Source organism: Aptenodytes forsteri, unplaced genomic scaffold (genome assembly GCF_000699145.1).
Source record: "Aptenodytes forsteri isolate BGI_AS27 unplaced genomic scaffold, ASM69914v1 Scaffold93, whole genome shotgun sequence".
In the NCBI taxonomy this organism is placed as follows: domain Eukaryota; kingdom Metazoa; phylum Chordata; class Aves; order Sphenisciformes; family Spheniscidae; genus Aptenodytes; species Aptenodytes forsteri.
In genome coordinates this window covers 5,074,704-5,101,508 of record NW_008794665.1, presented here as the reverse complement: position 1 = coordinate 5,101,508, position 26,805 = coordinate 5,074,704, and the positions used below count along the sequence as shown (strand labels likewise).

At 41.9% G+C, this 26,805-nt stretch overlaps 1 protein-coding gene across 2 annotated transcripts in view; it reads left to right on the top strand.

Annotated features, from left to right (window-relative positions):
• Positions 1-26,805, top strand: part of EMCN (endomucin) — a 56,582-nt gene that overhangs the window by 18,177 nt on the left and 11,600 nt on the right. For both annotated transcript variants that reach the window (XM_009273553.1, XM_019470582.1), the window contains exons 3-11: positions 2,360-2,461; positions 2,874-2,959; positions 3,043-3,070; positions 9,997-10,119; positions 16,588-16,620; positions 19,710-19,775; positions 21,121-21,216; positions 23,013-23,037; positions 24,063-24,124. In XM_009273553.1, the coding sequence (XP_009271828.1) occupies positions 2,360-2,461; positions 2,874-2,959; positions 3,043-3,070; positions 9,997-10,119; positions 16,588-16,620; positions 19,710-19,775; positions 21,121-21,216; positions 23,013-23,037; positions 24,063-24,124 (621 nt within the window). The remainder of the gene's footprint in view (positions 1-2,359; positions 2,462-2,873; positions 2,960-3,042; positions 3,071-9,996; positions 10,120-16,587; positions 16,621-19,709; positions 19,776-21,120; positions 21,217-23,012; positions 23,038-24,062; positions 24,125-26,805) is intronic.

Sequence of the window (26,805 nt, the reverse complement as noted above, 5' to 3'; positions counted from 1 at the left end):
GGAGTGGTTCAAGTGTGATCAGATATTAAAAAAATTAGCTAAGACTTATAGTTCAAGAGGTCATCAGACTGAGAATAATTTGGGAAACAGCACCAGTTAAGGGATCGGGCAGCTGGTTTGATGGGTGTAGAGTGACGGAAGAGGACATGGACTTTAATAGTAAGGAGTTACACAATATATGCCAATGTTGGGCCTCAATTAATAGGAAAGAATACATGTGCATAAAGCTGTCATTTGTAAAAATGCTGTTGGTAACTTCTTGAAACTATTGATGTCAAGATTCACTTTTGGGGGGTGGCACCAGTGCTCTCAGTTTCAAAAGCTGTGTTCTCTCTCTCTTTTGTTTGTGATTGTTTTTACTAGATCGAACTTAAAGTCCTAAAACTATGAAGACTTAACACACAGAATATCTGCTTCATATGGTAAAAGTCTGTGATTCTGGTTTACATCTTCAACTGACACATTCAGTTCTATTTATTTTGTAGCTTTGTAATTATGAAAAATCAATATTGACCGTATTTCATTCATGTGAGCTAAATATCAACTCCTCTATTAGTTTGAATGTTGAAGACTGCTGCATTTAATAAGTGATGAGAGAAGAAAACTTGGACACAGGATTATGTTTTTTGATGACTAGAGATACTAATGAGTCTGTTTAGGAGCTGAAAGCCCTGAGATAATGATGTATACGCTTGAAGTGCTAGTAAGGGAAGTGAATAAGATGCAGCCAGGTAAAGTATGCATGTTATGTTTATTACAGCAGAAGAATTAGTCCCTTTCAAATTGTGTTGCAGTTCTTTTATGTTTCAAAAACCCTGAAGTTCATGTCTGTTTCAAAGACATTTAATAAAGGCCCAACACCTCACAGTGAATGAGCTCTTCAAATGTTTCACCGAAATGTCTCTTGCAGCTTTTTGTCACAGAAGGGAAAGCGGTATTGTGGTTTATGCCCATGAGAAAAGCATCAGAAGATTATGCCTATGAGATTAAAGCACTTTGTGGGTGTGGAGCAAGCTCCCAAGGAGGTCCATTCTTTGAGGCACTGCTATTCTAGGTGAACAGCCAGGAAACTGAGAGGAGGAAGAGAGTATAAGTTATACTTTAAAAGTTCTGGTGTGAACATTGCATTTAGAAGTTCTCAAGTCATATGAGGGAAAATGACATGTCATATCATGATTTGTTCCTATTCTATCATGTTTCCCATCCATGAAAAGTGCTAGAAGGGGTAGTAGGATACATGTTGGGTTGTTGTCAGGGATTGAAATGAGCCTCTGTAGCTGACAGTAGCACTTTCTGTTTGTATTAGATTACAGAATTGAAAACTGGGCTCTTAAAATGATTAGTTATGGGGTTTTTAGCCCAGATCCCTTGGCAGCAATTTGGCCAATCTGTTCCCTTGAGCATGTGCCAGGGGCACATAGGACCTGCAGTATGCCATTCATGCACAGCAAGGCACGCCTATTTAAACCTTGCCATTGCCTTAGTGATGTTTGCGCAGCTCTGCTCCCCTCTTTCTGTACCAGCAGCAGCTGGAAGTGATCCCTGCTCCCCAAGGGAGCCCTTTCTGCTTCCCTCAGCCTCCAAATCTCACCCCTCTGGAGAAGAGAACTACCAGGAGCCACCTTACAAAGGGCACCAAGTTCACCCTGGGGAATATCACTTATTCATCTCATCCAAGATGTCCTAAGCTTTGCTTGCACACCGCAGGGGAAGGCCTGCTGGGTTCTCTTTTTTTCCTAGAAATCTGGGTGCAGAGGAAGAGGGTCTGGGAAAGCTAGCCAGAGAGGAAGACTCAAGCAGGGCTCAAGGTGGACAGCAGAAAGAAGCAGAAAAAACTGCCCAAAGACTATTAGAGTCTCTTCCCCTTCAGTTCTTTACCTGTAATATATAAGCTGTGTTCCTGTGTGTCACTTGCACTTCTTTCTGGGGAGTTTACATCCCTCCTCCTATTAAACAGGTATGCAGCAAAGTGCTAGTCAGCAGTCCAGTCCGGCAGCACAGTGAACCCATCCATCCATGCCAGGCTCCTTTCCCCTCACCTCTGCCCTTGGCAGTCGTGCCAAGCACCTCTGTGTAATTCCCAAAGAGCATACGCCTCTTTCTTAGGGGATGGACGGAAGCTACAGCTGCTAACTTTCAGTGGGCAACTTGTGGATTGTCCACAGGCCAAACCTTTCCTCTGATACCAACCGTATGCAATTTGAATCCTCTTTAAAAATGTGTGGGTAAGAAAGCTCTGTAAGGGCCAGACTTTAAACAGAAATTCACTGCCTTTGTGAGAGAAGGCAGCTAGAGGTATGTGAAGTTTATTTATGCATGATAAAATAAACCAATAAAGATGTGAATGCCTTTCTTGCAGTAACAGAAGCTGTGAATGCACCAACATCACAAGCAACAACATTGCAAACGTCAGTGCTGACAACAACTGCAATCAGGGCTACAAATGAATCCATCACAAGCAGTAGGTGAAAGTTTGTTTGAGCTAATTGTTAATGCTGTTCCAGTGGTCGTTCAGGAAATTAAGCAGCAGTGCCTCTTGGCTTGGGAATTTGTTTTACAGATAGTGAACTCTTTGGTGAAATCTTACAGGTGTGCACAGGAGCTTCCTCCTGGTCAGGCTCAACGCAGCTCCAAGCCAGACCTTGTACCTGCGTTATCACAGGCTTGTTATCAGTGGGATGACCCACCTATGGGACAGGGAGTGGCTTTCTGTGCAGGGAAGGGAGTCCTGTCCCTGTTGATCTTCAATTTAAGTGAAATATTCTTTTGATAATTTAAAACTAGGCTGCAAGCAGGGCAATAGGTGTGTTTTGTGTGTGCATATGTGAGTTTACAAAATTGAGGAAGTAATTTGAATGTCATTCCTTTATTAGACTCCACGCCTTCTTCACCTAGTACTACACAACAAATAACACAAGGTACAACACCACAACCACCAGTAAAAGCGACCACTACAGCAGCAGACAAAGTGACAGCAAGCAAAAAAAAAAAAAACCAAAAGAACCAACCCCCCCCCCACCAGTAAAAGCGACCACTACAGCCGCAGATAAAAGTGACAGCACAACAAACAGTAAGTGATAATTTCATTGAGAGATTTCTGATTTATTGTATGCTACATGTCTATAAAACAGTGTGGAGCAATAAAAGGAGGTCAAAAAGACTAGTTTGGGTTATGCATTTGGAGGTTTGGGGAAGCAGAGCTATTCATCCTGCCATATTACATATCTTCAATGAATCTTGCTCTAGAATCTTACACAAAGAATATTATACCTTTAATTTGTAGTGGAGGTCATCTGAAGCCATTACACAGGATTTGAATCTCCCTGCAATTGGGAGAGATGTATTTGGAAGGGTTTTCATTTTTTATTTTCTTCTATTTTTTTTTTAATAAGTGTTTCATCAAAAATAAATGATTCTGTGTGATCAGAGTGGTGTTAGCACAGCCCCCTTTGTTTTTTATTTTTGTATATGTTACAATGCTACAGTTAATTATGTTCTATATTATTATGAGTCACAGTACTGAAAGCAGAGAGATGGCACTAATTACCCTGCATCAATCTTAGGAAATACTTTTGTTCCCCATAAATCTTCAGAATAACATGTATGTTGGCCCAGCGCATCAGACTGGATTCTAGAAAAAGAAAATTTAAAAAAAAATCCCACATATCCAGCAAGTAGTTGGATTAATTTAAACAAGTATGATAACATCCAAAAGGAGCTCAGGAAACTTAAGATTAAATTCAGTCTCCCTTTTTTGTCTATGAACTACACAGTAAATTTTTGCTCGTCTTTTGCTGAACCGCAGCTTTGAAATACTCCATTTTTTATACTCAATTGACTCAAAAAATTAAAAATAAATACTTTAATATATTTAACTCAGCAGTCAGTGGTACACCAATGTTCTCGGAGTTGACATTTAGAGCATACTGAACTGTGACAAATTATTAGAATTTGACTTCTCTTCCTTTGGTTTCCTTGCCTAAAAAGGGACTCCTATGAAACAGCCTGTGTGCTTTCTCTGTGCAAATTCTCCTTTAAAGCTACCCCTCATGGACCCAAGCATGCTAAGCTGCCTGGAGAAAAATTACCCTTTCACTTAGTGGTTACATCTTCTACTGATGCAGGTTGTCCGCTGTGCTTGGTGTAGGGAGTAGTCCGATTGTCAGCCCGAAGTCTTTTGTGTTTTGGCTTGGCTTTTAAATGCCAGTATCGGTGAGTCACAGGATACAGTCTGGCCGATGCACAAGCTGCTGAAGTGATACCGAAGGCCACAAAGAATCTTTTTAAGCTTGCATTTGTGACCCTGTGGGCCTGTCAAAAGCCCGCGGCATGGTGCATCGCATTACAGATGCGATTCCTAGTCCTTTCGGTTTGGCAGAGGTTCCTGGCTTGTGGGTACCGGAGCAGCACAGCCACCTGGAAATAAACCTTGGTGACAGGTACTGCTCCCAGCAGGGAAAGGAAAGCTAACGAGGAAAGGCATACCTGCCGGTGCAGCTTAGCTCTGGCCACTGCTCTGCACTGATGCCCTGAAAAACTGGTGCTTGGAGGTACGATGGTGCTGGGGGTATGATGGGCTGGGGCATGAAGTTTTCACCGACATGCCTCCTTTCTATTCCTCTTGTGTTCTTTTCCCACCAGCTAGAGTTCAGTCCCTAGTTGCTTGGGTTGTGACTTGTTTTTAAAAATCCTCATTTAAGCTAAAAAACCCACAAAAACTTGTGACAAAAATGGTTGATAAATTAACCTAAAAACAGGGCTTATCTGCCTCTCACTCCCCTTTGTAAACAGGAAAATTAAAGAAGACATTGGGAATTGCTCTGCATTAAAAGACTTTATATTTTCTTTCAACGCTAAATAGTATTTGGAAAAACTGCGTAGGTGAAAACCAATTTTAGTGGGTTTTAAGACAAAATTTTGGTCTACTTTTCAAGAAAGTCATAGCCTTGGCTTCAGCACAAAGGGGTGGGATGGGACACAAGGTAGTGGCTTTGGGACAGGCCACAGGAACTGTGCAGATGTGTGGCCAGCCCTTGTAGAAAACCCACAGACCCCACCGTTTGGCTGCTGGCTACAGCCATCTCTCTGTTTCCACCCCACACATTGGTACGGCAAGGTGCCATTGGCTTCACTGCACCCTCCCAGCCCCTGCCAGCATCCCCAGCAGCAGCGCAGGGTTGGGGGAGTCGGCTCCCTTGAGCAAGCACAGGTGTAGCAAGACTTCTGCTCTCAAAATGGACAGGGGATGAAAGTTGTGTACTCTCTCTTTTCCTTTTTCACTAGCACTCACTTCTCCCCCTTTTTGGGCTGGCTGTATGGGATGGAGGCAGAAATTGGCGGTGCCTTTATGACACTTCAAAATTTACCTTTACTACACCTGATTTTTAATAAAAAGCAGGCGCCTCTGTTGTTTTGTAATGGAGGCCATCGCTTTCTCTGCTTCAATCCCCGCTAAAAGCTTCAGCGAATGATCGCATTCACACAGCAGAGATTTGACAGGGCTTCCTCTCTCTGCTGCCATTTCTGTGGCTGCTGTCACCTTTTATTATAAATTCAGGAAAAGCCCCCAGTGCTCCACACGCTGTGAAATCATGCAAACAACTTTTTTTTTTAAGTTTTCAGTATTCTTTTCCTCTGCAGGCCATAAGTACAATCTCTCCCTCTTTGTCCTCCTGCCCTGTTTATTATATTGGAAGCCAGCAATTAGACTTGTCTCCTTAACCTTCTTATTTATTAATATAAGGGGTCAAATACAATAGCTCACATTTAGTGAAAAGAGTGACCTCACTTGTGCAGTCCAGGCCCCCAAACAAGAATTTATATGGTGCCACACTATAGCAAGTTGCATTTGCAATCAGGATTTCATATCCTGGGACACTTGGAGTTAGCAAAGAGAATATGAAATGAAATGCAAAAAAAGATTATGTTCTTCCTCCCTTGGATACAGAGCAAGCATCTTACGCAAGGTCATCAAATTACAAGTAAGAATGGATTTTTGGCTGTTGTGTTTCTAATTTATCTCATGCCACTCTCCTGGATGATGATACATCATCGTGCAGTGAAATATTAAATATTAAAAAGTGAGAAAAGGAAAGAGTGGAGGAGATAATTTTCTCTTTTTATCAAACTACTGGTAATTAAGAAGGAAGCTTTACTTCAGTAAAACTACCAGAAGAGGGTTATGGTAACATGTATTGCTCAATTGTCCTCAGGTCATTACTGCATGCTATAGGTAAATGCTGAGTATAGTTGGCTGCGGAGACATGTTAGGCAGAGAGATGTTTTAAAATATATATTTTGAAATACTTGGGATTTTTTGCTTACCAGAAAACGTAAAGGTGGCAGACGGCAGGTGCAATCAGCTATGGGTGTAAACATTGAAACGGAGATCTGCTTGGTTACCTCCCTAGCCAATTTCCATTCCTCTGAATGGGCGTGAAGTTGTATTGGTTTTGCTACACCGGGATTTTTCAAAACTTTCATGAATGCATTCGTTAATGCAAATGGTTTCTCAGGCTATTGATTACAGGGGCGAGGCCTATATGTGTGTTTATGCTAAAGATAGGAGCTCAAGGGAGAAGGTTTAGTCTTCCATCTTACAAAGCCCTCATGCTGATGTTTTAATGTGGTTTGGGTGCAGTTCCTTCTGCCCTGTAAAGGTGTTTCCTTGATTCATTGATTGGCCAAGTAAGGTTTTAACACATGTACAGATGTCTATATTCTTTGCAGTTCATAGAGTATATGCAGAGTGTTTGCCGCTTACTTGAAGCATCTTACGATGTCAAAGCTAGTTAGGTAACAGCCTGCTGTAAAGAAAATTTAAAGTACTGTTGGAAAATGCCAAAATATATGTGGATTATATGCAGGTTAAGTAGAAAATCATGCTAAGATCAAGTGAGGATATGTGTCGAATTTCAGCTGGTTAAAGAAAATGAAGGGTTTTCAGAGCACAAAGAGCAAGGAAATACCTGAGGCTCAGATAGCAGCTTTGCAGAGCAGCTTCAGGTTCCCCGTTGTTGATTATCCCTTTGACAAATACGTGTTAACACACTGTCATTTATCTTATCAAAACATCAGCAGGGAGAGCTGCATCACCACCAGGGAGTTCTGCCGCTGCAGCCATCAGCCCCATTCGGACAGCTATTTTACAATCTTTACTGCTTTACCATTTTTATTCATAATCAGCTGTTGACAACAAACGCATTAACCGATGATGTGAGTGCTTTTGCAGCAGCAGCCGCCCTCCTCTGCCGTGCTGCTTTTCTGTGAGCACAGGCACCCCTCTGCCAGACAGGCAGAAATCTTTGCTGCAGCTGGCTGAGCCGAAGCTCGATGAATTACTGCAGCGATGTGTCAGTGGGGACGGCAGAACTGAGTCACTGTGTGCCCGCGCAGTCCCCCGCCTGTTCCCGCGCAGAGCACAGGCACCGCAGTAAGGACTTGCGCTGTCTCCTCCTGTTGAGATCAAATTAAACCTTGCATAGAGATGAGTTATGGGATTTACCAAAAAGGCAGATTTCTAGCAGGCGTACTGTGCTGTCACTGCTGCTGTCGTGTACGTGAGCAGTGGCTGGATATGGCTGCTTCTGTTCCCATAGGCTTTTGGCACTGAAGCTATTCGATCTGCTAAACTTGTTGGTGGTAGAGCCTATGCTGTGTATTAGGCGTAAGGCTTGGATGCTGCTTAAAAGCCGCTTCAAAGCCACAAGTCAGCCGAGAATTGGGTTGCTAGGATTTAATCTTACAGTAGTACAGTGGAATTAAGGGAACCTTCCCCGCCAGGTTGCATTTTTCATCTTGGAAGTGGTGAAAACTGGCACACAGACTTCTGCACCGTAGCACATCTACTTCACCCCTTGACACTGGGAGCGGGGAGCCTGTTCTGCAGTCTGCTGAAATAAATGCAACAAACTTCACACCAAGCCCTAGGTAAAGGCGTGAGTCGTACCTGGTGCTACCCGAGTTGCAGGAAGAATCTCACCCAGCCTGTATTAAAAACAAATTAAATGGAAACGCTATCATCCCTCCCCTCCCGATCCCCCGCCGAGGCATATCCAGCGCACAGCCCGTGTTCCCGAGAACAATCTGTTCTCGCCGCTCCCAAACACAAGAGGAGCACCCAGGTCTGGGCTGCTGCCAGGACTGATAGGATGCCTGGAACGTGTGAACCCCATAGGAAAACAGCTCTCCGTGGGGTTACAAGGCAACTGGCTGCCTCCCTCCTCATCTCTCCCACACACCTGATTGTTTTGCAGTGTTCACAAAGTGTATTTGTGTTCAAATGTCTCTGCACATGAAGGCTTACTGTTATTCTGCCTTACTTTTCATTCTCCCATGCAAGCTTTTACTAACTTATGATAAGGGAGCCACAAGATGGTTGCTGTTACTGTTACAAGCCCATGCATCTTAAAGGGAGAGGGAGGTTCTTTGGGTTTTTTGCCCTTTTTTTTAATTGATCTCATTAAAATTCAACATTTAAAATTTGAGTCTGAAGCAACCACAGTAAGAACCAAAAGTGGAAAAAGTTTGCTTTTAAAGATTCATTCAAGGCTTGTATGATGAGAATGCAGGAATTATTGAAGTTCTCAGATCCTTGCATTATACCATAGTAAAAAATGAGGTAGAGGGGCTTTTTATGCTCATCTCTACTGCAAATTAGCTGACAGTGAAATTATGCTTCTCATCACTAGAATCCCAGTGAAAGTTTTAGGCATTTAAGCTTGTTTTGCATAATATTCAGTACGGTTTCCTTCCATGCCTCGACCTTCAAAGATACCATCCCTGGCTGTCCAGCTCCTCTCAGTTCCCAAAGTTGTATGAATCCCCTGACTCCAGTGGCTTCAGCTCACTCTTTCTTACCTCATTGATTTTTGAAGCTTGCCTCTCCAAGGCATTGCACTTAATAAACAAGAGGGGAAGGGAAGGGCCAAGTTAAAGGTGTGTGGTGGTAGAATAGGGAGCTTTGGGTGTTGGGTTTTTTTTCCTGAGAAAAGGGTTCTTTGAGGGGCCAAACTGGTAATCAGAGTTTCTGAATAAAGCGTGTGATGAAGCATTCCTCAAGATTCACATGTTGCATGTGCGTGATGTTGCACTCGTTTGACTAAAACACGTCTTAAAGTTGTTTTAGTTCCAGTGTTTGAAATTCATATGAAGAGGCACTGAAAACAGTTTACAGCTCAGTCACATCTCTGATTTATATCAGACAGGAAGCATAAGGTTACTCTTGGGCACCCCTATGTTTTATTCAGTAGGCACTGTCTGACCTGTCGTTATGCTGAGGTTTGAGCGTAGACGTAGGAATTATCAGCTGCGCTGGAACAGCTTAAATTCTTTCTTGTTGTCATTTGGTGACCTTCAGTTCCACGGGCTCAGGTGGTGCCCTGCACCATCGTCTTGGACTCACCTTAGGCTGCAAATCTTGTGACACAGATGGCCTTGATCCTCTATTGACTGTGTGAGAGCAGAAATAAGACACTTTAATTTTTCATACATTAATTTTCAAGGATATATTATTTCCTAGGCCTTAACAGCACAGAATGAAATAATTAACTCTGGGCTTAATTACAATCCCTAAAACTCCTTACAATATCACATTATGTGACGGTTGTGGCTGAAGCTTGCTTTTTTTAATTTTTTTTAAAATGAAGGTTAAAGATAGAGGGCAGTAAGCGAGCTTCTCTCTTCTGCTCATGTTGCTCTTGGTGCAAGACTGCCTAGTTATTCTGGGCTCCCAAGTCAGAGCTCTAGACTGTCTTCTGGCACAGATGTGAGACTGTTTCTGATGCTAGGATATGCTTTAAAGATGCCTCAACTGTGCCAGTAGTAACGACTCCATAGAGATGGTTTGTCACTTGACAAGCAATTACCAGAAGCTGTAGTGCTTTCTGACCTTAAGTCTCTTCTATGATGGTGGGAGCGTTTGTCTGAGGGATGGTCCAGGATCTAAGACAATGCTTATACAGGTGTATCTTACCTGAACATCTGTCTCATTTCCAGCTACACAAGCAAGTGGAACACAATTGGCACAAAATGAGAGTTTGGATGCTTCATCTACTAAGGAATGGTCTTTTTCTTCTACAATCTCTCTACAAAAAACCACTTCTGCTCCTGGAACCTCAGGTAAGTCTTGAAAACATACAGTCTATTTTCCTATACAAACAGTTAAAAAGATGCAAATAATTTTGAATCTCTTCTTCATTTGTTGTGCATCATCCTGGAATGAGTGCCACCTCCTTATTCATGCAGGGTACGCTGTGTCCATGTCATCTAGCTATGAAGTTATGATGAGTGATGGGTGAACTTCAAAACATTCAGCTGGGATACTCAGTGTCATTACAGAAGGATATAAATTACAAATGACAATAGCAATCTTTATATGTGCTGTATGTGGTCATTGTGTAGCATTGACTGCCAGAGGAGGTCATCAAGATAAATTCTCTGGCTGCAAAGCAAAGGAGACAAAGGAGAAAACAGCTATAATTTTTAAAATTGTTAATAAATCTGGAGGGCAAGTTAATGCATATTACCAATTAAATGACATTGTTCAAAGTACAACATGGTCACATGCAGGGTCAAAAAGATATTAATCTTTCCCAACTCCAGTCTAGTTTTATTGTTTTTCTGGGTGTGTTTTGGTGTATTTATCCACTAAGCAGCACTGTGGTGAACGTAGATGCCAGGTCATATGAGTGACCATTTATTATGCTTCTAGCTGGCTTAACTTTCCTAGATTTTGAAGAACCACTTACTCAGTTTTTCTTAAGGTCTCTTGAGCCTTCACTTCACTTAATACTTACTTTCAGCTACATGTGTGTAAATCCAATAAGGACACTGACTTTGTTTGCGTATCCCAATTATTATTAATGTTTTCATCCCCCAAAGGATACAAGACTCTTTTTACAACCTCTGAATTGTGTTTGTGGGAGATAAGCATGCGTGTGTACTGTGATTTTTCCTCATAGAGGATAGGTTTGGATATAAAAGTGGAGTAATATCATATGCTCAGTACGCACTGAAATGCTTAGAAGCATGCAAAAAGGTATTATAATAATAAACATTTAAGGGAGTTGGGATTTTTTCATTTTTAATCCAAGGCCACTGATTTAGAGAGGATTCTTTGCAATTATTTCAATGAGCCTATGCCCCATAATGCGTATATTGTGTGCTGTAGTTACTTGGCTATCCTGTTAGGTTTTGTGTCTCTTGGCAGACACGTGCATGGTATGGAAACCTTGCCATTGGTACGCTGCAATAAAGCAGTAAATTACAATGTTTTTAATTAAAGGTTCTCTCACACAGGTAAATTCTCCAGGTTAAAATGAAATTGTAATACATAGCTGGCTATGGATCACATTGTTTGTACAATTGCATTTTACATTTAAAATTTGCCCAGATAGTTTTACAACCTTCCTTGGGTCTGTTTGTGAAAGTCATCATCTTACTCAGCTCAATTTGCTGTAAAACCAATAAATCTTCTTGAGTTCAGGGACTACCCAAGATGTCAGGACTATAATTGCCTGGCTGAGAAAGAAAGGGCCCATCTATCCAGGGGGAGTCAGTCTAGGTGCTTGGCATAGCCAGTACTCTGAGTTCCCATGAAACTGCCATTTCAAAATCACTTCCTCCCGCACCAGGATTTCCACGCTTACACCTTTCCTGTCTCCTCACAGCACCAGCTCCTTGCTTCTTTCTTGCAGCTTAAATGTGCAAGAAATCCCATTACTCACCCTGATGAGTTAGGTAGCTTATCCCAAATGGGTGCACCTTCAGACCACCCTTGCTCCCTTATTCTCTGTGTACGTTAAAGACTTTAAGAAAAAATGGTTGGTTCCCTCTAAACAGATTTCTTCTCCTATGTGCAATCGCTCAGGGCCAAGCGAAGCCAGTTGTTTCATTCTGTGCTGAGACTAGAAGAAATGCTGACTCTCTCACTGCCATTAGATTATTTCTTCCCAGCTTTGAAATTTCTCTTTGAAATTTCACATTCAGGGGCTTCTATGGGGGCTGGATACCTTTTGTTCACCAGAGCAGAGGCTGCTATGCACAATGGGGCTGGCGTTGCAGCCCATAGGGGATAGCAGAGCTTGCAAGCCAAAGGCATCCAAGCCATAGCTTCTGTGTGGGAGCTCAGGGGAAGACAAATTAATGTGAAATTCATCCAAAACAGAACATTTCTATTTGGTACACTCAACCAAAATAATTCAGCTGGCTAACCTCAATGCAAAAGAATATATTTAGTTTTGAGACCATTTTCCATTTTTTTAAAAAATGCCATTTTGGTAAAAATTTCCTTTCTTGCTGCAGAAAAAGAAAAAAGCACATTTTGAAGAGAAATTTCCAATCAGCCATATCAAAAGATCAGGGTGTGGGAGGAGTGCCACGGAGAGCTGAAGAGCAACTGAAATGAGTGGGGGAGCCTAGGAAAGAACTTGGAGAAACATCAGAGAACAGTATTGCTGTATTAAAGATGACTGAAACCACCAGCCACGGAGGAGGGGCTGCGTAGTGCTCACCCAGGCTAGAGAAGGCAATAGGGACTGTTTTTAGCAAAGAGAGCAACCTGCATGCGTGCCATCGACATATACACTTCTTTAACTTCAACTTTGGCTGTCATGTATAATATACCTCCTACTCATTCTCCACCTCCACAGAGCATTGCTTGCTAATATTTAATGTTCTCCTTTTGTTTAATTAATGAAAAACTGGAGATTTAATGGATCAGTCAGAGTCTAAATACATCTGAGAAACTGCAAGTATTGTAGCTTTTTATTCTGTGACCTAAACAACAAAAAATCCATAAAGCAATATGAGCTTAAGTTCACCCAGCAGGGTGGTAAGATCAAATGATCTATTATAATAAACTGTCAGATGAATCAACCTGCTGCATCTATTGATATCTTTATTGCACTCCTCCAATTATAAATCCTACTCACTTGATTCACAGGAGGCATCTCCCTAAGAAAAATTCTTATGAGTAAGACAAGGAGGGTTTGACTCTTTCTGTACGCAAACTGTGTAGGAACTCTGGATAGTGATATTAGGTAAAAATTACCCACCATATCTTCAGCTTCTTCACAAAGAGAGAGACACAAAAATCGAAGTGCCTGGGAGATGGAAAATATAGCAAAGCCTCAGTTAACACAATTACACATCTATAGCATAGTCAGGGCAAGGAGGGTTTTTCAAAGTTCTTAATTTTGCTTTGATTTATATTGTGGTATCCCCTCTGAGTAATCAGCCAAATTTATTCGTTTGTTTTGCCAGTGAACACAGTTTCATGTGGCTGCCCTCCAAAAACAGAAGCAGCAAACTGCAGGGTATCCAGGCTGCCTAGGTAGTGGTCATTGGAGAATAGAGTGGGGAGAGGTTAGTTATTGGTCTCTTTCTCCATCTGTCAAGCTTCTAACTAGCACTGACCTGACTCAGGCAGGTATTTTCAAATCAAACCACTGTCATGTGCCAAATTTTTTATCCTTGTCCTCCTTATTGCACAACGAGGACTCGGCACAGTCAGTGTTGCACACCTCACTTTTCATGATGAATCTGGAAATCTTCCCAGATTATTTATGCAGAGCATCTGCCCCCTAACTCGCTGCACCAAAGGATGTGGTAAGCTCTGAACAGGCGGCTAGAACAACTATGGTAACTATGTCAGCAAGCGAAATGCTGCCTTTCCTTCTGTCCTCCTCTTTCTGTAGAACAGCAGCGTGTGACTCTGCCACCAAAAAGGGCACTGCATGGTTATTTAGAAAATGCAAACTGAAAGTACCTGCTGAACAACTCCGATAAGCACAGCTTGCTTTGCGTGGCAGGGCTGAGCAATCTTTGAACAGAGGGTGAGCTGGCACCTTGCTTGCATACTGGAGATGGGGGGAGAGAGAGAAGGGCACGAGATTTTTCCTATTTAATTTTTCATGCTCTAGCAGAATCTGGGTGAGATATCTTTGGGAAAGATGCTTGTAGTTTTATTGTGTGTAGATGTGTGCAGTTTGTAAAAAATAACAAAGGCTTAGGAGGCTCCTACAATCCTTGAAGGAAGGGCAGGGGGCTGCTGTCATGTTTCCTACCTGGGATCATTTCTGCTGTCTGTGTTTATTGAAGTGGCGAGGTCTGGCCGAACAGCAGTGTGGGTTTTGGTTGTGCCTGTGGGTACCGACCTGCAGGTCGCCTGGCCCTTCCTGTTCACAGAGCCTAATGTCACCTGCATACAGCTTTGACAAACCTTAAGTATTTGGGGTGAACTTGGATATCAGTCTCAGGCTTGACATGCTTTTTCTGTTTATTTATTTGCTCTAATTTGAGCCAAGATGGTTCACTTTTTTTGCAGGAGTGAAGTTAAGGGAAAATGTATAATGATGTTATAATCTTGGGGGGGTTCTTAGGAAAGCTCAAATTTCCTCAGGCTTGGGAGACAAGGCTTGAAGTTTCATAGAGAAGTGACCTATTTGCAAGATTTGACAAGGTCTTCTACCTTTCTCCAAGAATATGCACACACAGGGTTTTACCATTTGCTTGTTCAACCATTGCTGTGTGATCACATGGTATTTTTTCCATGGGATCCCACTCCTTATAGGCTGAAGGAAAGGCAGTATTTGGGTAACAAGCAATCATATAATATTTGGATGTTTCCTTAATGCCAGGTATATGTCCTGCTGCGTTCTGTACTGTGTGTCGCCAAACCTCCTTTGACAGGCGAGTTATTAACTTCCTGAAAGCTTTTCCTTGGCTCTTGTCGTTAATGTTGCCCAAACATGCTATAAACATTGCCTAATGAATCATCACAGAGATCCTCTCTGAGCAAGGTGACACTGCTTTTTGCAGATGGATTGATGAGATGATAAAAAGCTTAGGAAAAAAGTCTCCTCTGGATCTTAGGAAGCCAGGATGACGTAACTATATACCTTCAGAGTACTTAGCATTACTAATATTTAGTATGTTCAAGAAGAGCTCTTACTGATGACTTTTAAGTACTTGGCTTTTCAACCTGAACATGCTTTTCATGCATGTTTGTGATTAAAATGCAGTTAAAGTTCTGTCACCTATATCATTAGCAAAAGTGGTTATTTGCACCCCAGTGGCTCAAGTGATCCATCTTTTTAATTGGGTGTAGAGAGGAGGAAAAACAAGAGCAGCCATTCTGGTTTTCAAAGAGTACATTCACAGCAATAGAATAATGTGCTTCACCTGTGTTACAGCTCCGGTAGTAGGAGCTGTCTTTGTGCAAAGCATCAGTCCACAGCACAGAAAGTGCAGCGAGGGTGTAAGAGTGGATTTGTACTCCCTGGGGACCAAGGTCGGAGGAGGAGGAGTGCTGTAACCCCGGGCACTCAGGGGGGAGGCTCCATGCCTGCCTGGAGTTACGGCTGCCTTCACGCCACTCCCTCTGCAGTCTCCCAGCCTGGCACAGCTGGGACATGGAGGACATGCTGGTGCGTCACGTCCTCCCAGGGAGCTCTTGGGACAGGGTCAGATGCACCATGTTCCCCACAGATGCTGTGGCAGCAGTGAACCCTGAAGAGACCCAGCGAGGGGGCTTTTATGGTGCCCTCCAGCCTAGAGAAAGATGACCAAATGCTGTGATTTATACCTCAAAATAATGAGCAACTGCTGAGGATATAGTGCCTGAGGGATTTTTTTCCATGGTAGCTCCAGTAATCCAGTGTGAGAGGCCTCACCAGACGGGCAGAGTGCTAGTCACTCGCCCCTGGCAAGAGACACTCTGTCTTGTACAAACAGATAAATGTTTTACTGCCAGTTCACACAGGTGGATATTCTCAAAGACACAGATGAGTTAGGTGCCCGTCTCCCTTTGACTTTAGAGTGATCGCAGAAGAGATTTAATGCAACGTAATAAAAATCACTGTGGGAGTGATGGTTGTCTGTGGCTAGCTTCCAAATGTGAAGTATTCACAGACACCTTAATTTCCAAGCATGCTACAGTCTAGACACACAAAAGCAGCAGCATACTAACAAAAAGCTAATAAAAAATTAGTGTTCTGCACCAAAAACTTGTGAAGTGGCCGGGGGAAGCTGACAGTAGTGGGCCAGTAAGCATTGTTCACAGCGCTCTACAAGGTCCATTTCTTCTTCATTACCAATGCCTCTTACTCCTGCTGCTCGGCAGTCTGCTAGCCAAAAGCACCAAGATAATTAATGAAGATTGATTTTTAAAGGGTTTTGTGACACTTGAAGACATGTCTCAATTAGGCATTTGAGGTTCTTTTATTAAAACACTTATTTGTCAGTTAAACGCCAGCTATTAACTCCCAGGCACTTATTTGGTTTTGGCAGGAGGAATCTTTTAGGAATATATCAATTAATTCAGGATTTTCTTCTCTTAAGCAGAATAACAACCCAGCGTAGGCTGTGCTTTGGATTCTGCTCCCATCTATAAGGGATGTCTGCAGACATCCACAGCTCAGACTTTCTGGGCTTGGGAATGGTGTCAGCGTGTCAGTTCTGGGTCAGCATTTCTTTTGGGATTACTGAGCGTGTTGCTAGAGTCTGCCGGTTTGTATGATGTGAAGACTCTGGACATCTAACCTTAAAACAGTTACTAACAAACCTGTTCCTTATGTTTTATTCCAGGCCCTCATGTGAGCTCGCTGACAGAATCAACAAGTAAGAGCTTTGTGCACACTGGTGAAAAGGGCGGGAGGGGGGCAGCCTGAGGAAAGGAAACGTTCAGGAACAAGGAGGCTCTGGAGGAAGAAAGAACCTGAAGCATAGTACAGAGAAGCAGAGGAGTGATGTTCAACTTGTACCAATGAGTAACTTTGCTGTGATTTCGGCTGAATGCCATGTTGGACTAGCAGATATGAAAAGAAAACAGGGTGGGAGCACAAAAAAAAAGTCAGGCCTGGGTATTGCATGATGCAATGGGAAATTGATATAAATAGATTGTTTACCAAGGAGCTTGTTCTTGTCAGTAGCTCTCATTCCTCGTCCCGTGGTTAGAAGCAGCAGGTCCCAGCGTAAGGCAAGAGTTTCCTGTGCTAGTGAACCTGTATTGTCCTATTTTCCTTTCTCTGGGCTTATCAGGAAACAGTCTCTTCTGTACTGGTCCCTGCAGTTCTCGCTGCTGCTGCCAGCAAAAGTTTGTCCTGTTACCATGATGGGTTATTACTCCAGTTGTTATTCTGGTCCCGGATCGTTCCATAGCTGGAAAATATCTTTCAGATTCACTTTCCAGATCCAGAGAAAGTAGACATGATGGGATGGCTTGTGAGATGTCGTGGTTTAACCTCAGTCGGCAACTGAGCACCACGCAGCTGCTTGCTCACTCCCCCCCCGCCCCCAAGTTAAAGATTTTAATTCCGCAATTAATTTTATTCATTCAGTACTCCTTCTTTTTAGCTACTGTATTTCTCATTGATGGTCTCAAGTAGTTAAAATGGTAACCTATGGATTTGTCTTTCCTGCATTACTCACATCTTGGTTATTTAACAGAGAACTAGGAAAATAACCAGTGAATTTGAATCCTCAGTTTTTCTCCTGAGGAGATGCTGCACAAATGCAGGGATACACATTCATATTTTTCAGTGTAATTTGTTTCTCTTGACATTTTCAGTCAGTATCCAGGATAACTCATTGCTGTGATAATTGCCCGCTTGCCCTGTATATCATGCAGTATATCAGGTAAGGTAGTGAAAAGGGCAGTAGTATTTCCCTGGGAAATCTAAAGCAATCACATGGAATTACGAATTCATAAGAATTATTTCAGCCACTTGATGATGGCTCACAGTTTCCATCCTTACATTATCACCCCTCAGCAGAGAGGCACCACGGAGAGAGAACTTCTGCTTTAAAGAAACACAGTGATTTTTCAGAGATAAGAGTCTCAGACAGTGATTGTTTCCTACACTATAGCATCAGAATGTCTCAGCTGTGGCCGTATTGTTTAGGCACCACACAAGCACATAGTAAGTGATCCTTTTTCCCCAGGAGGTTTCGGTCTCTGGCCAGACAAATGAAAGGGGCTGGGGGGAAGGAAAAAAAAAAGGAAAGGAAACAGAGAAGCTAAACAATCTGCCCAAAATTCACACAGCTACACAACAGCAGAACAAAAATGAAAACACAGCTCTCTCAAATCTTTCCCTTTGGGCTACCAGTCAATCCACATAAATTTTTAAGCAGGACCATGTGGCTCCTAGTTACCTGGAAAATCCAGTGTATTGGCATATCCAGCAAACCTGTGGGGAATCTGCCCCCTGGCTGTTGCCTGCTTTCCTGCATCAGGAGACAACGTACTCTTACATATCTGAACAGACCAGTATGTTGTGAGCATGGGAATACAGGCAAAAGGAGAATAGCGGAGAAAAAATAATCACCAAAACATTTATCAATAGTGGGCCTGAGTTCTTAAAATCAGTGCAGCAAGGAACCCCTACAGGGTTGGAACAAACAAACTTGTTTGTTACTCTAATTCAGTACACTAGAATTACATGTACTGCCTATACAAAAAAAAAAAAAAATCCATCTGTAAAAAAGATGGACCTGTCATTCAGAGACTTAGCAGAACAAAATTATATTCTAGCCCTCAGAATGGCCCTGGGAAATTGGTTTTAATGACCCAGCTAATTTTTTAGTTTCTAGTAGTTTCTACCCATCAAGTTGAGCCCTCTTCTGTGCAACCCTACAGGTGTATGGGGTACGAATGGGTACATAAGCAATGGATCAGAGCCTGCAACAGAGCCTCAGTGACTGCTACCGTGTTCTCACTACTTATATACAGAGCTATACTCTCTACTAGGCCCCCTGCTTAACAGACCACCTTCCCAGGCACCTTTGTTTGAGAGCCGTTTCTGATATTTAAATGAGCAATGGAAATGCTCGGCCTTGCATTACAACTTCGATGGTAGGCATCGAGCTATCCATTTGTCCAGCTGATCAGCTTCTTCAGTGGCAGTAAGCACACATCTACTCAAGCCTCCATCCAATAGGGAATACAATCTTGTGTGCTGTATAATGTAACTAGGGAAGCACGGATGTTTGCTTTTTCTTTTTTTCTCTCTCGAAGTTCAGTGATTGTTTTTCCACCGACTGTATGCAACAAGGTAATAAATATCTTGGGTTGTTGATACCTGACTCAAATTCAGATAAGCACCTGAAGGTAGAAATGCATTCCTTTAAACCCTGCCCTAAAAAACGCCCAGAGGCTCCCAACAGTCATTGCTGTCCTCCAATGTGGCAGAGAGAGCACGCACATCCCTTTATAACACTCAACTCTCAAGAAAATCGCTAGCTACTAACATTGCACCTCTTTAGACTTCTTCGTCTACTATTAGCACTTTTTTTTCATTAGCACTGAAAAATCATGGTCTTTCTTCTTTTGGAGGGAGGTCTAATTTTCACTCTCTTGCTTATTTGCTTGTCAAGAGATCTCTTCTAGTGTTGAACAGTACCTTAACCTCCGAAACATGAAAAAGTTTGTAGCTCATAACCTGTAAGTGGACAAGCAGATGATCCTAGGGAAGACTTCACCCATGCAAAGTGTGTGTTTCTTCTAGGCCACACTAGATAAACTTTTCCACCCCTCATGCCAAGTTATCCACGTATTATTGAGAAGAACTATAGCTGTGGAGCACCAAATGGCTCCAGAACTGGGGACACAGATTGTTTTGAGAGGGTAATTTTTCGGGGGGAGTTGTTTGGGGAGTTCTGGCAATTACATGTTAACCTGAAAGGCAATATTTCTTTTGCAAATCTAGCTTTTGGCAGTCCTGGAAGCAGTTCTGGAAACAAGAAAGTGCCAGAGAGTGCTATCCACTATTCTAGTGAGTGTTCCTGCTTTGTTGTCCAGCTTTTGAGTTTTCAGTTGATCAGTTTCGCTTTCGATGAGTGAGTGGAAGTAGCAGAGAAATGAAACTGGCAGTTTTATTTGTAGCCTTACCAGACATAGACCCTGTTACAAACCCAATTTAACTGCCTGTTATAAAAGTCCTCTCAAAGAGAAACAGAGCTTAACAAGTTGACACCACTCTCACTAGAGAGCAGCACATTTATTCCCAAGGACTGAAGTCAAAGTGATAAAACTGAAAAAAAAAATGTGAACAGAGTTATCCCCTGTGGGAGAAAACACAAGAAAACATATGAAAATGTTGTTCATATACCGTTATGAGTACATATTATATGAATAGATTGTTATGAATGTATTATATGAATATATTGTTCATATTGTCATGGGAGAGAAGGACTAGGAGGGAGCCTTCTGCAAACTCTTCAAGCACTAGATATTTGCATGATGCATGTTACTTAATCTTTTATTTTAATATTATGCATCTCTAGGGCAAAAGCGTTGCTGCAGATCTGCTATTTCCTACCCAAAGTACTAGCTTAGCAAAATATGTTTGATGTTTTTCCACTCTAAACTTGTCTCCGGGTTCTCCCTCTAGTTCCATAGATGCATGCACACATCTATATGAATATTAAATATTAATTGCATCAAGAGCCATCGAAGATGCTATTTCTAAATATGGGGTGGGCATGATGACAAGAACAAGAACCATCGAAGATGCTATTTCTAAATATGGGGTGGGGGCCGATGCTGAGGAAGGCTGCGGGAATGCAGCCACAGCCTCCCCCAACACGGGCTTAGGCGTGGGGGGGGGGGGGGGAGACCCCCCCCCCAGCCTCCCCCAACACAGGGCTTAGGCCAGCAGACGAGAGAGCACCTGCTAAATTTGAATGTGGCCGATTGCTGCCAGAAAAAAGATAAATGGGGAGAAACTGGGCTTATATATTTCCCCGGGAAAGCTTCTCTTCATTACATAATTCTTTCCTTTTTGCTTCTTGGCTGGGAAACACCTGTCAGGAAATGGCAGATGGTGGGAAATAATAAAAGGAAAGAAATGTCCTCATTTAAAAAGGAGATCTTGCATTTTCTATCCCTGGTTGTAAGTGCTGTGGGGAATGTTACTGCATTATGTAACTCCTTGGTGTCTTTCTGGGCATACAATGTTAAAAGAGAAACAATCGCTTCAGTTGCTGAATTTCAGATGAGTCTTGTTTTCAAAAATGAGGCAAAAAAAATTGCATATATCAAAAATTTATTCCTGAAACATGACTGTTTCGCAAAACCTTTGGTCCCCAAACTGACAGTATGTTCTCCCTCTTTTGCAGGTGTTATCTTGCCAATTGTCATCACCTTGATAGTCATTACCCTTTCTGTCTTCTCACTGGTGGCTTTGTACAGAATGTGCCAGAAGAAAACTCCAGGTATTTGGTTTGCTTTCTCTGTGGGGGGGAAAAGTTCAATGTGCTTTTTATTATTAAAAGATCTCTTTTAATAATAAAATAATTATTAATTAATTATTTATTACTAATATTAGACACATAATTAAAAGGCGTCTTTTTAGATTACCTTAACCATAGATGTTGCAGTAGTCTGGTAGGAAAGCTTCTTGTATTTCAATGTATTTTGCCTAAAGTAGGAAAGTAACACTTCATTTTCAAAATCAGTAGGAAGAACAGAGGGAGCAAAAATGTCTCTGGTTTTTGGAGAATATATAATGCCATAAAGCTTTTTGTTCACACTTTTGCAGCTACGAAGAGCTAAGAAACAGCTGCGCTAACACAATCAGTCAATCAGATAGAAAGACAGTGAAAACTAAGTTTGGAGATATTGTTTAACAAAATCACCATATTTATTTTATCTCTGTTCTAGATACAGGCAAAGAAATATCAATGCTTTCTTTTAGGAAATATCTGATATACACATACACACACACGCACACATACATACATATAGAAGTAAAATTTTCCAGTTACAGTATAATGCACCTGGGCACAAAATCCCTGAGCAAACAGTATTTTCAGAAACAGTCATTTTGACAGATCAGCTAAAGCCAGTATCTGTTTTGCTGCTGTCTGTGAAATACTTAAGAAAATGGGGGGTGTAATTCCATTAAATTCCGTTTGCCAAATGTTTCAAAGAGTGGGCCACAGGCAAGTGTAATTCTCCATTAAGAGAAAACCCAGATCTGAATCCAGACTGTGGTTTTTCTCTCCCTGTGAGCTGGCATGAGTTAGGAGACCTGTGCAGAGCTTCAACTGTGAAATCACCAAGCCTTGGAAGTATAAAATCACAACAGGGTGTTGAAGCTGTAGACCAAGGCAGAGTGTCGCAACCAATTTAGCCAATGACATGGAAAACCAAACCCAGATAAACAGAGGAAGGTGTGATCCTTGCTTAGGAAATTACTGAATATTTGGAGTCAAGAGGTAAAGATATGAGGTGAAGAACATTTCCTCGCCAGCCTCCCCCATGCACAAGTGCCAGCAGGCACAGTACTAGCAAATTCATTTGGAAGCTACAGTAGGTCGATATCTGTGTTGCTTTCTGCAGGATTTGTTCAGGTCTATCCACCATGCTTCCCCTGCGGACGGAGAGCCCTGTGCCCAGTGCCATGGGGCTAAAATCGGCTCCACGTCTCTGATGTCTCTCCTCAACCTCATCCATCTGCCCGTACTTGCACATAAGAATAAAATATGTTTTCTATATGATTCATTTTGGGGGGAAACCCATTCCTCATCGGTGGGGATGACAGACTCTGTTCTCAGATGTCGTGCCAGGTTAAATCCCCCCAGAGCGTACAGTCTGACAGCTTGTTCTCTCACTCCCCTCACCCTGTATCTTTCAGCTCAGTTATGTACTCAAGAACTGTTGCATGCTCGCCTCCTCTGTGCCAGCTACCCGGGGATTTGGGAGCTGCAGGGAAAAATGCGTTTCTGTTGTGCTCTTGTGCAAGTCACATATGATTCTCCCTAGTTTCCAGAAGTATTGATTTCAGCAATATCAGTTCACTTTCATAGATGACATGGTTATCTTTTGGGAAGACAAACTAGGAAAGTGCCAATTACCATTCAAGCTGGTTGATTGTGTTAATGTACTTAATGCAATACTGGAAAATCACAACTAAGCCTTCTGCTAGCAACTGCAATAGCTATGTCTAAATGTTTACTTAACCGAGTTCCAGCAGTCAAAATGATATTAACTTTGTTCCTTCTTCCAGAGAGACAAGAGAACGGCACTGAACAGTAGGTTGAATCCTGTCTTTTCATTGCTTTGAGATCTATCATGGGGCACTTGTGAATGCAGCAGATTCCGCATGAGATTTTCTTTGATCTTTCTCTGTTTAAACATAATAAGCGGTTGCTGCCCCAAAGAGAAATATCCTATTGAGAGTGGTGCGCTTGCAGTTATTGTACACCTGTATGCATGATAAGCAGCTGTTCCAGCGTGGATAGAAATGTGATGGTTCTCAACTGTTTAGCAGGGGATCCTTCTGAAATGGCTTATGCTGTGCCACAGGTCCAACTGGCCCAATCTTTTTTCTCTTTTTTTCAATTTTTGCCCCATTGATTGTTTTTTCCCCCCATCCTTTCCCACTCCCCTTCTTTTGTTCGTGTTTTCTCTCTTTTTAATGACTTTTATTCTGGATTATTTTTCTCTTTCTTTTTCTTGTGTCCCCCATTATTTAATTTTCCTCTGTCCCATCTTCTCTCCACTAGTCCATTTGCAGAGGCTCAGTTAAAACAGTATTGGCATAAGGAGTTTCAGGAGAGTGAGACCGAGAAAGATCCATTAGAAGATATATACTAGAGGCCATTGAGTCTGGCTGTGGCCTCTATGTTTTGCATGACCAAAAGCAACATTTGGACTGCTGATTTACTTGCTAGCCCTGACTCCCTGGACATCTGAAGTGGTGGTTCTTGCAATTCAACGTGGCTAAAAGCCTTGTATTGACAGAGAAAAAAAGATTACTTCCTCTTTTCCCCCAGATGTACTACTTCTGTGGAGCACTAGATTGAACCTGGAGACACGCAACTTGATTTATTACATATTTTAAGGGAAGGGTGTTTTCAGAGATATTGGTATACGGTGTTTTCCACCACCAAGACTTACCCATGATCCCATGCAAAGCCCATTTCAAGCCTGCCGGTGTAGACTGGCATAGGTGCTGCCTCCTCCGGATCATAATCTTAGAGTTTTGTTTGGCTGACCAACACGCATGCTGAGCTGCATGCTGACTGTCTGCTTAAATGTTTTCTGACTTCAACAGGGCCCAATCAGATAAAGAAGGAGTCAAACTTCTTTCTGTGAAGACAACTTCTCCTGAGACTGGTGAGTGTTTCCTCTGTGTGTATGTCTGTCTCTCTGAGCCCAGAGAGGAGCAATTTTGGAATGTCATTTCCAATAGTAGAACCATCTTCAGCTCCTGTCAGGTCAAAGTCACTGCAAAAAATTCCTCTACAGTGCAAATCCCGAGACTGGGAGCCTGTAGAGCTGCAGTGCAGCTGCACTGTGTGTGGTATCAGTATTTGGAAGTGGTAAGTATGACTCTCTTAGGGAAAATAATTTTTTAACGTCATTGATGGTAAGTGATCTACAGCTAGGCATGTTCAGGAGTAACCGTGATCATGATATTTATCAGCTAGATCTGGCTATACAAGGAAGTTTGAGGACCGGTAATATCCCAGGGACCAAAAGGTTTGGGAGTCAGTACTGTATGTAAACAGGGCTCTGCTGGAGTTGGTGTTGGCAGTGTTCAGCAGTCAGCCCTGTACCCAGACACCATTTGCATTCAAAATCCTACTCTCATTGCAAATTCCTCTGTCCTGTGCTTCACTGATCCAGTTTCTTGCAAAATATGTGTAATAAAACCTAAAGGAACAGAGGTTATAGATAACATGCCCAAAAGAAAGCAAAATCTCATCAATATAAGCTAAGAGATGGATGCAGTTATAAGTTCTGCAAGAAATAGAGTAGCACAAAATAAGACTGAAGCAGAACAAAATTCTGACTAATCTGATTCCCAGCTATTCAACAAAAACAAACAAAAAAATGAAACCTTTCATGGTAGAGCTACTCACAGTGAAAATTCCCCCCTTCGCCCATTGCAGTTCGCTTCCTCAGCCATGTAGGTCCCACCTTTGCTCCTGCCTCATCTGCAGAAGTCCTCCAGGAAAAACAGCCTCTTACTTTGTTTTTTTAGGTATAAAACCCTTTTTTTTTTTTTTTTTAAGGTTTCTGGCCACGTGTTTCTCCTACTGACATTTCAGAGGTTGCCCTATAGCTGCTCTCCCCTTTCCTCTAAATTCTCGAGAAGTCCTCTGAAACACAGCACTTGATCTGAACTATCCTCTACTTGCCGGCGAGGCACAGTTTGCACTTTCCAGCCTTCTCTGCAATTCCCAGAAGCTTTTGCGCAATCCAAAAGACCCACAGGGCAGCTCTGGCAGCCCTTGCAACAAATGGGAGTTGTGCAAGACCCCTGCAGCCTTGCAGGCGCAGAGCAGGATGCTAGCAGGCTAGAGGGGGAGGAGGAACATGCTCTATTGCAGGTTGCATCATTCTGCCCCACTGCTGCTGAGCAACTGCAAACTACGCTTTGGCACTTAAGAGACTGCACTTCAGAGCTTTGTGATTCAGGAATTTTTTTATGGTTTTTTTTTTTTTTAGTATATGTCTTTGGGAATGCATTTTTAGCTTTATTTTAAGGGGTATGGAGTTGTGTGTATGTTAACATTTAAAATCATAGTAATTTTTTTGAAAGGTGAATGAAGTCAGAAACTGGAATTCATAGACATTTTTTGATTGATTCTGCCCTCATACCGGTTTCAACAATAAAGTAACTTCATTGGCAGCAGCAGAATTATTTCTGTTCTACAGCAGGGTAAATGAGAAAAGACTCAGGCTCACTGGTTTTTTTCACAAGATGAGGTCTGGTGCCTGTTAATCAGCTACCGGTTCACCAAGTATCTGAATTTCTTCCATCCAGAGGATGCTTGATATTCTTTTTTTACTGAAGTATGATGTATGCATGCTATAATTGGAAGGTATGAGTCATAACCACTTAGAAGACAAGATTCTTGCCCTCTTCTCATTAATACCATTCATATTTAAACTAGCTACCATTTTCTCTTGAATTCTTACATCTTTATGTGTTTCAAAATTAAACATGCTTTCACAGAAATGGAAGTCCTGTTCTCCCCCAGGTTTTTAGAGACACTTTACTTCTTAAATTAAAAGCACTCTGAAAGAAGGGCCTGTTTTCTTACAGAAATATTTGTCACTCATACAGGTATTTTTGAATATGTTAGGATGCCTGCCCATTTGAATAAGATTTACTTGCTTCATTAAAAGCTTGGGCATAAAGGCAAGTGTTTCTTACGGTACAGATAGAAACTTGAGGAACGTCTGACTCGTGGTCCCTCTTACAATTACCAAAAACAATCGCACTGTGTAAAACCTCTTTACATGTGGTGTTCTTTTTCCTTTTTAGACACATAAAATCCAGCTCAATCAAAAGGTGAATTCATTGTCCAACCATTTAGAAAGTGTGTGTTATAGCTGCCTCTGATTGTACATACCAACAAAACTACAAAAGGTTTTGACTATAACTAGAAAGTTCTCAAGAGCAGCCTTAATTTCACAGATAGACCTACATCATCCTCTCACTATCAATAGGCTGCTCAGCTCCTAAGGTCAAGCAGACATACAACAAAGTTCTGCTTTGACATGTATTCAATTTAAGCTTAATTATAAGTATACTTTATGTTTTTTTTAATTTTTACTTTTATTATTCCAAACAGGAGATTTTGATATTGTGTAATTGTTTCAAAAATGTGTAAAAACCATATATACAAACCAAATAAGGATACGACCTACAAACTGCTCAAGCAGGCAACCTAGAAAAACCCTGTGTCAGTGTTGTGCGTGATATATCTTGATCAAATGTTTTGGTGAGTTTTAATCTTGCCTTATTTTATCTATCTAAAAACTAAGCTGGCTGCACATAGTCA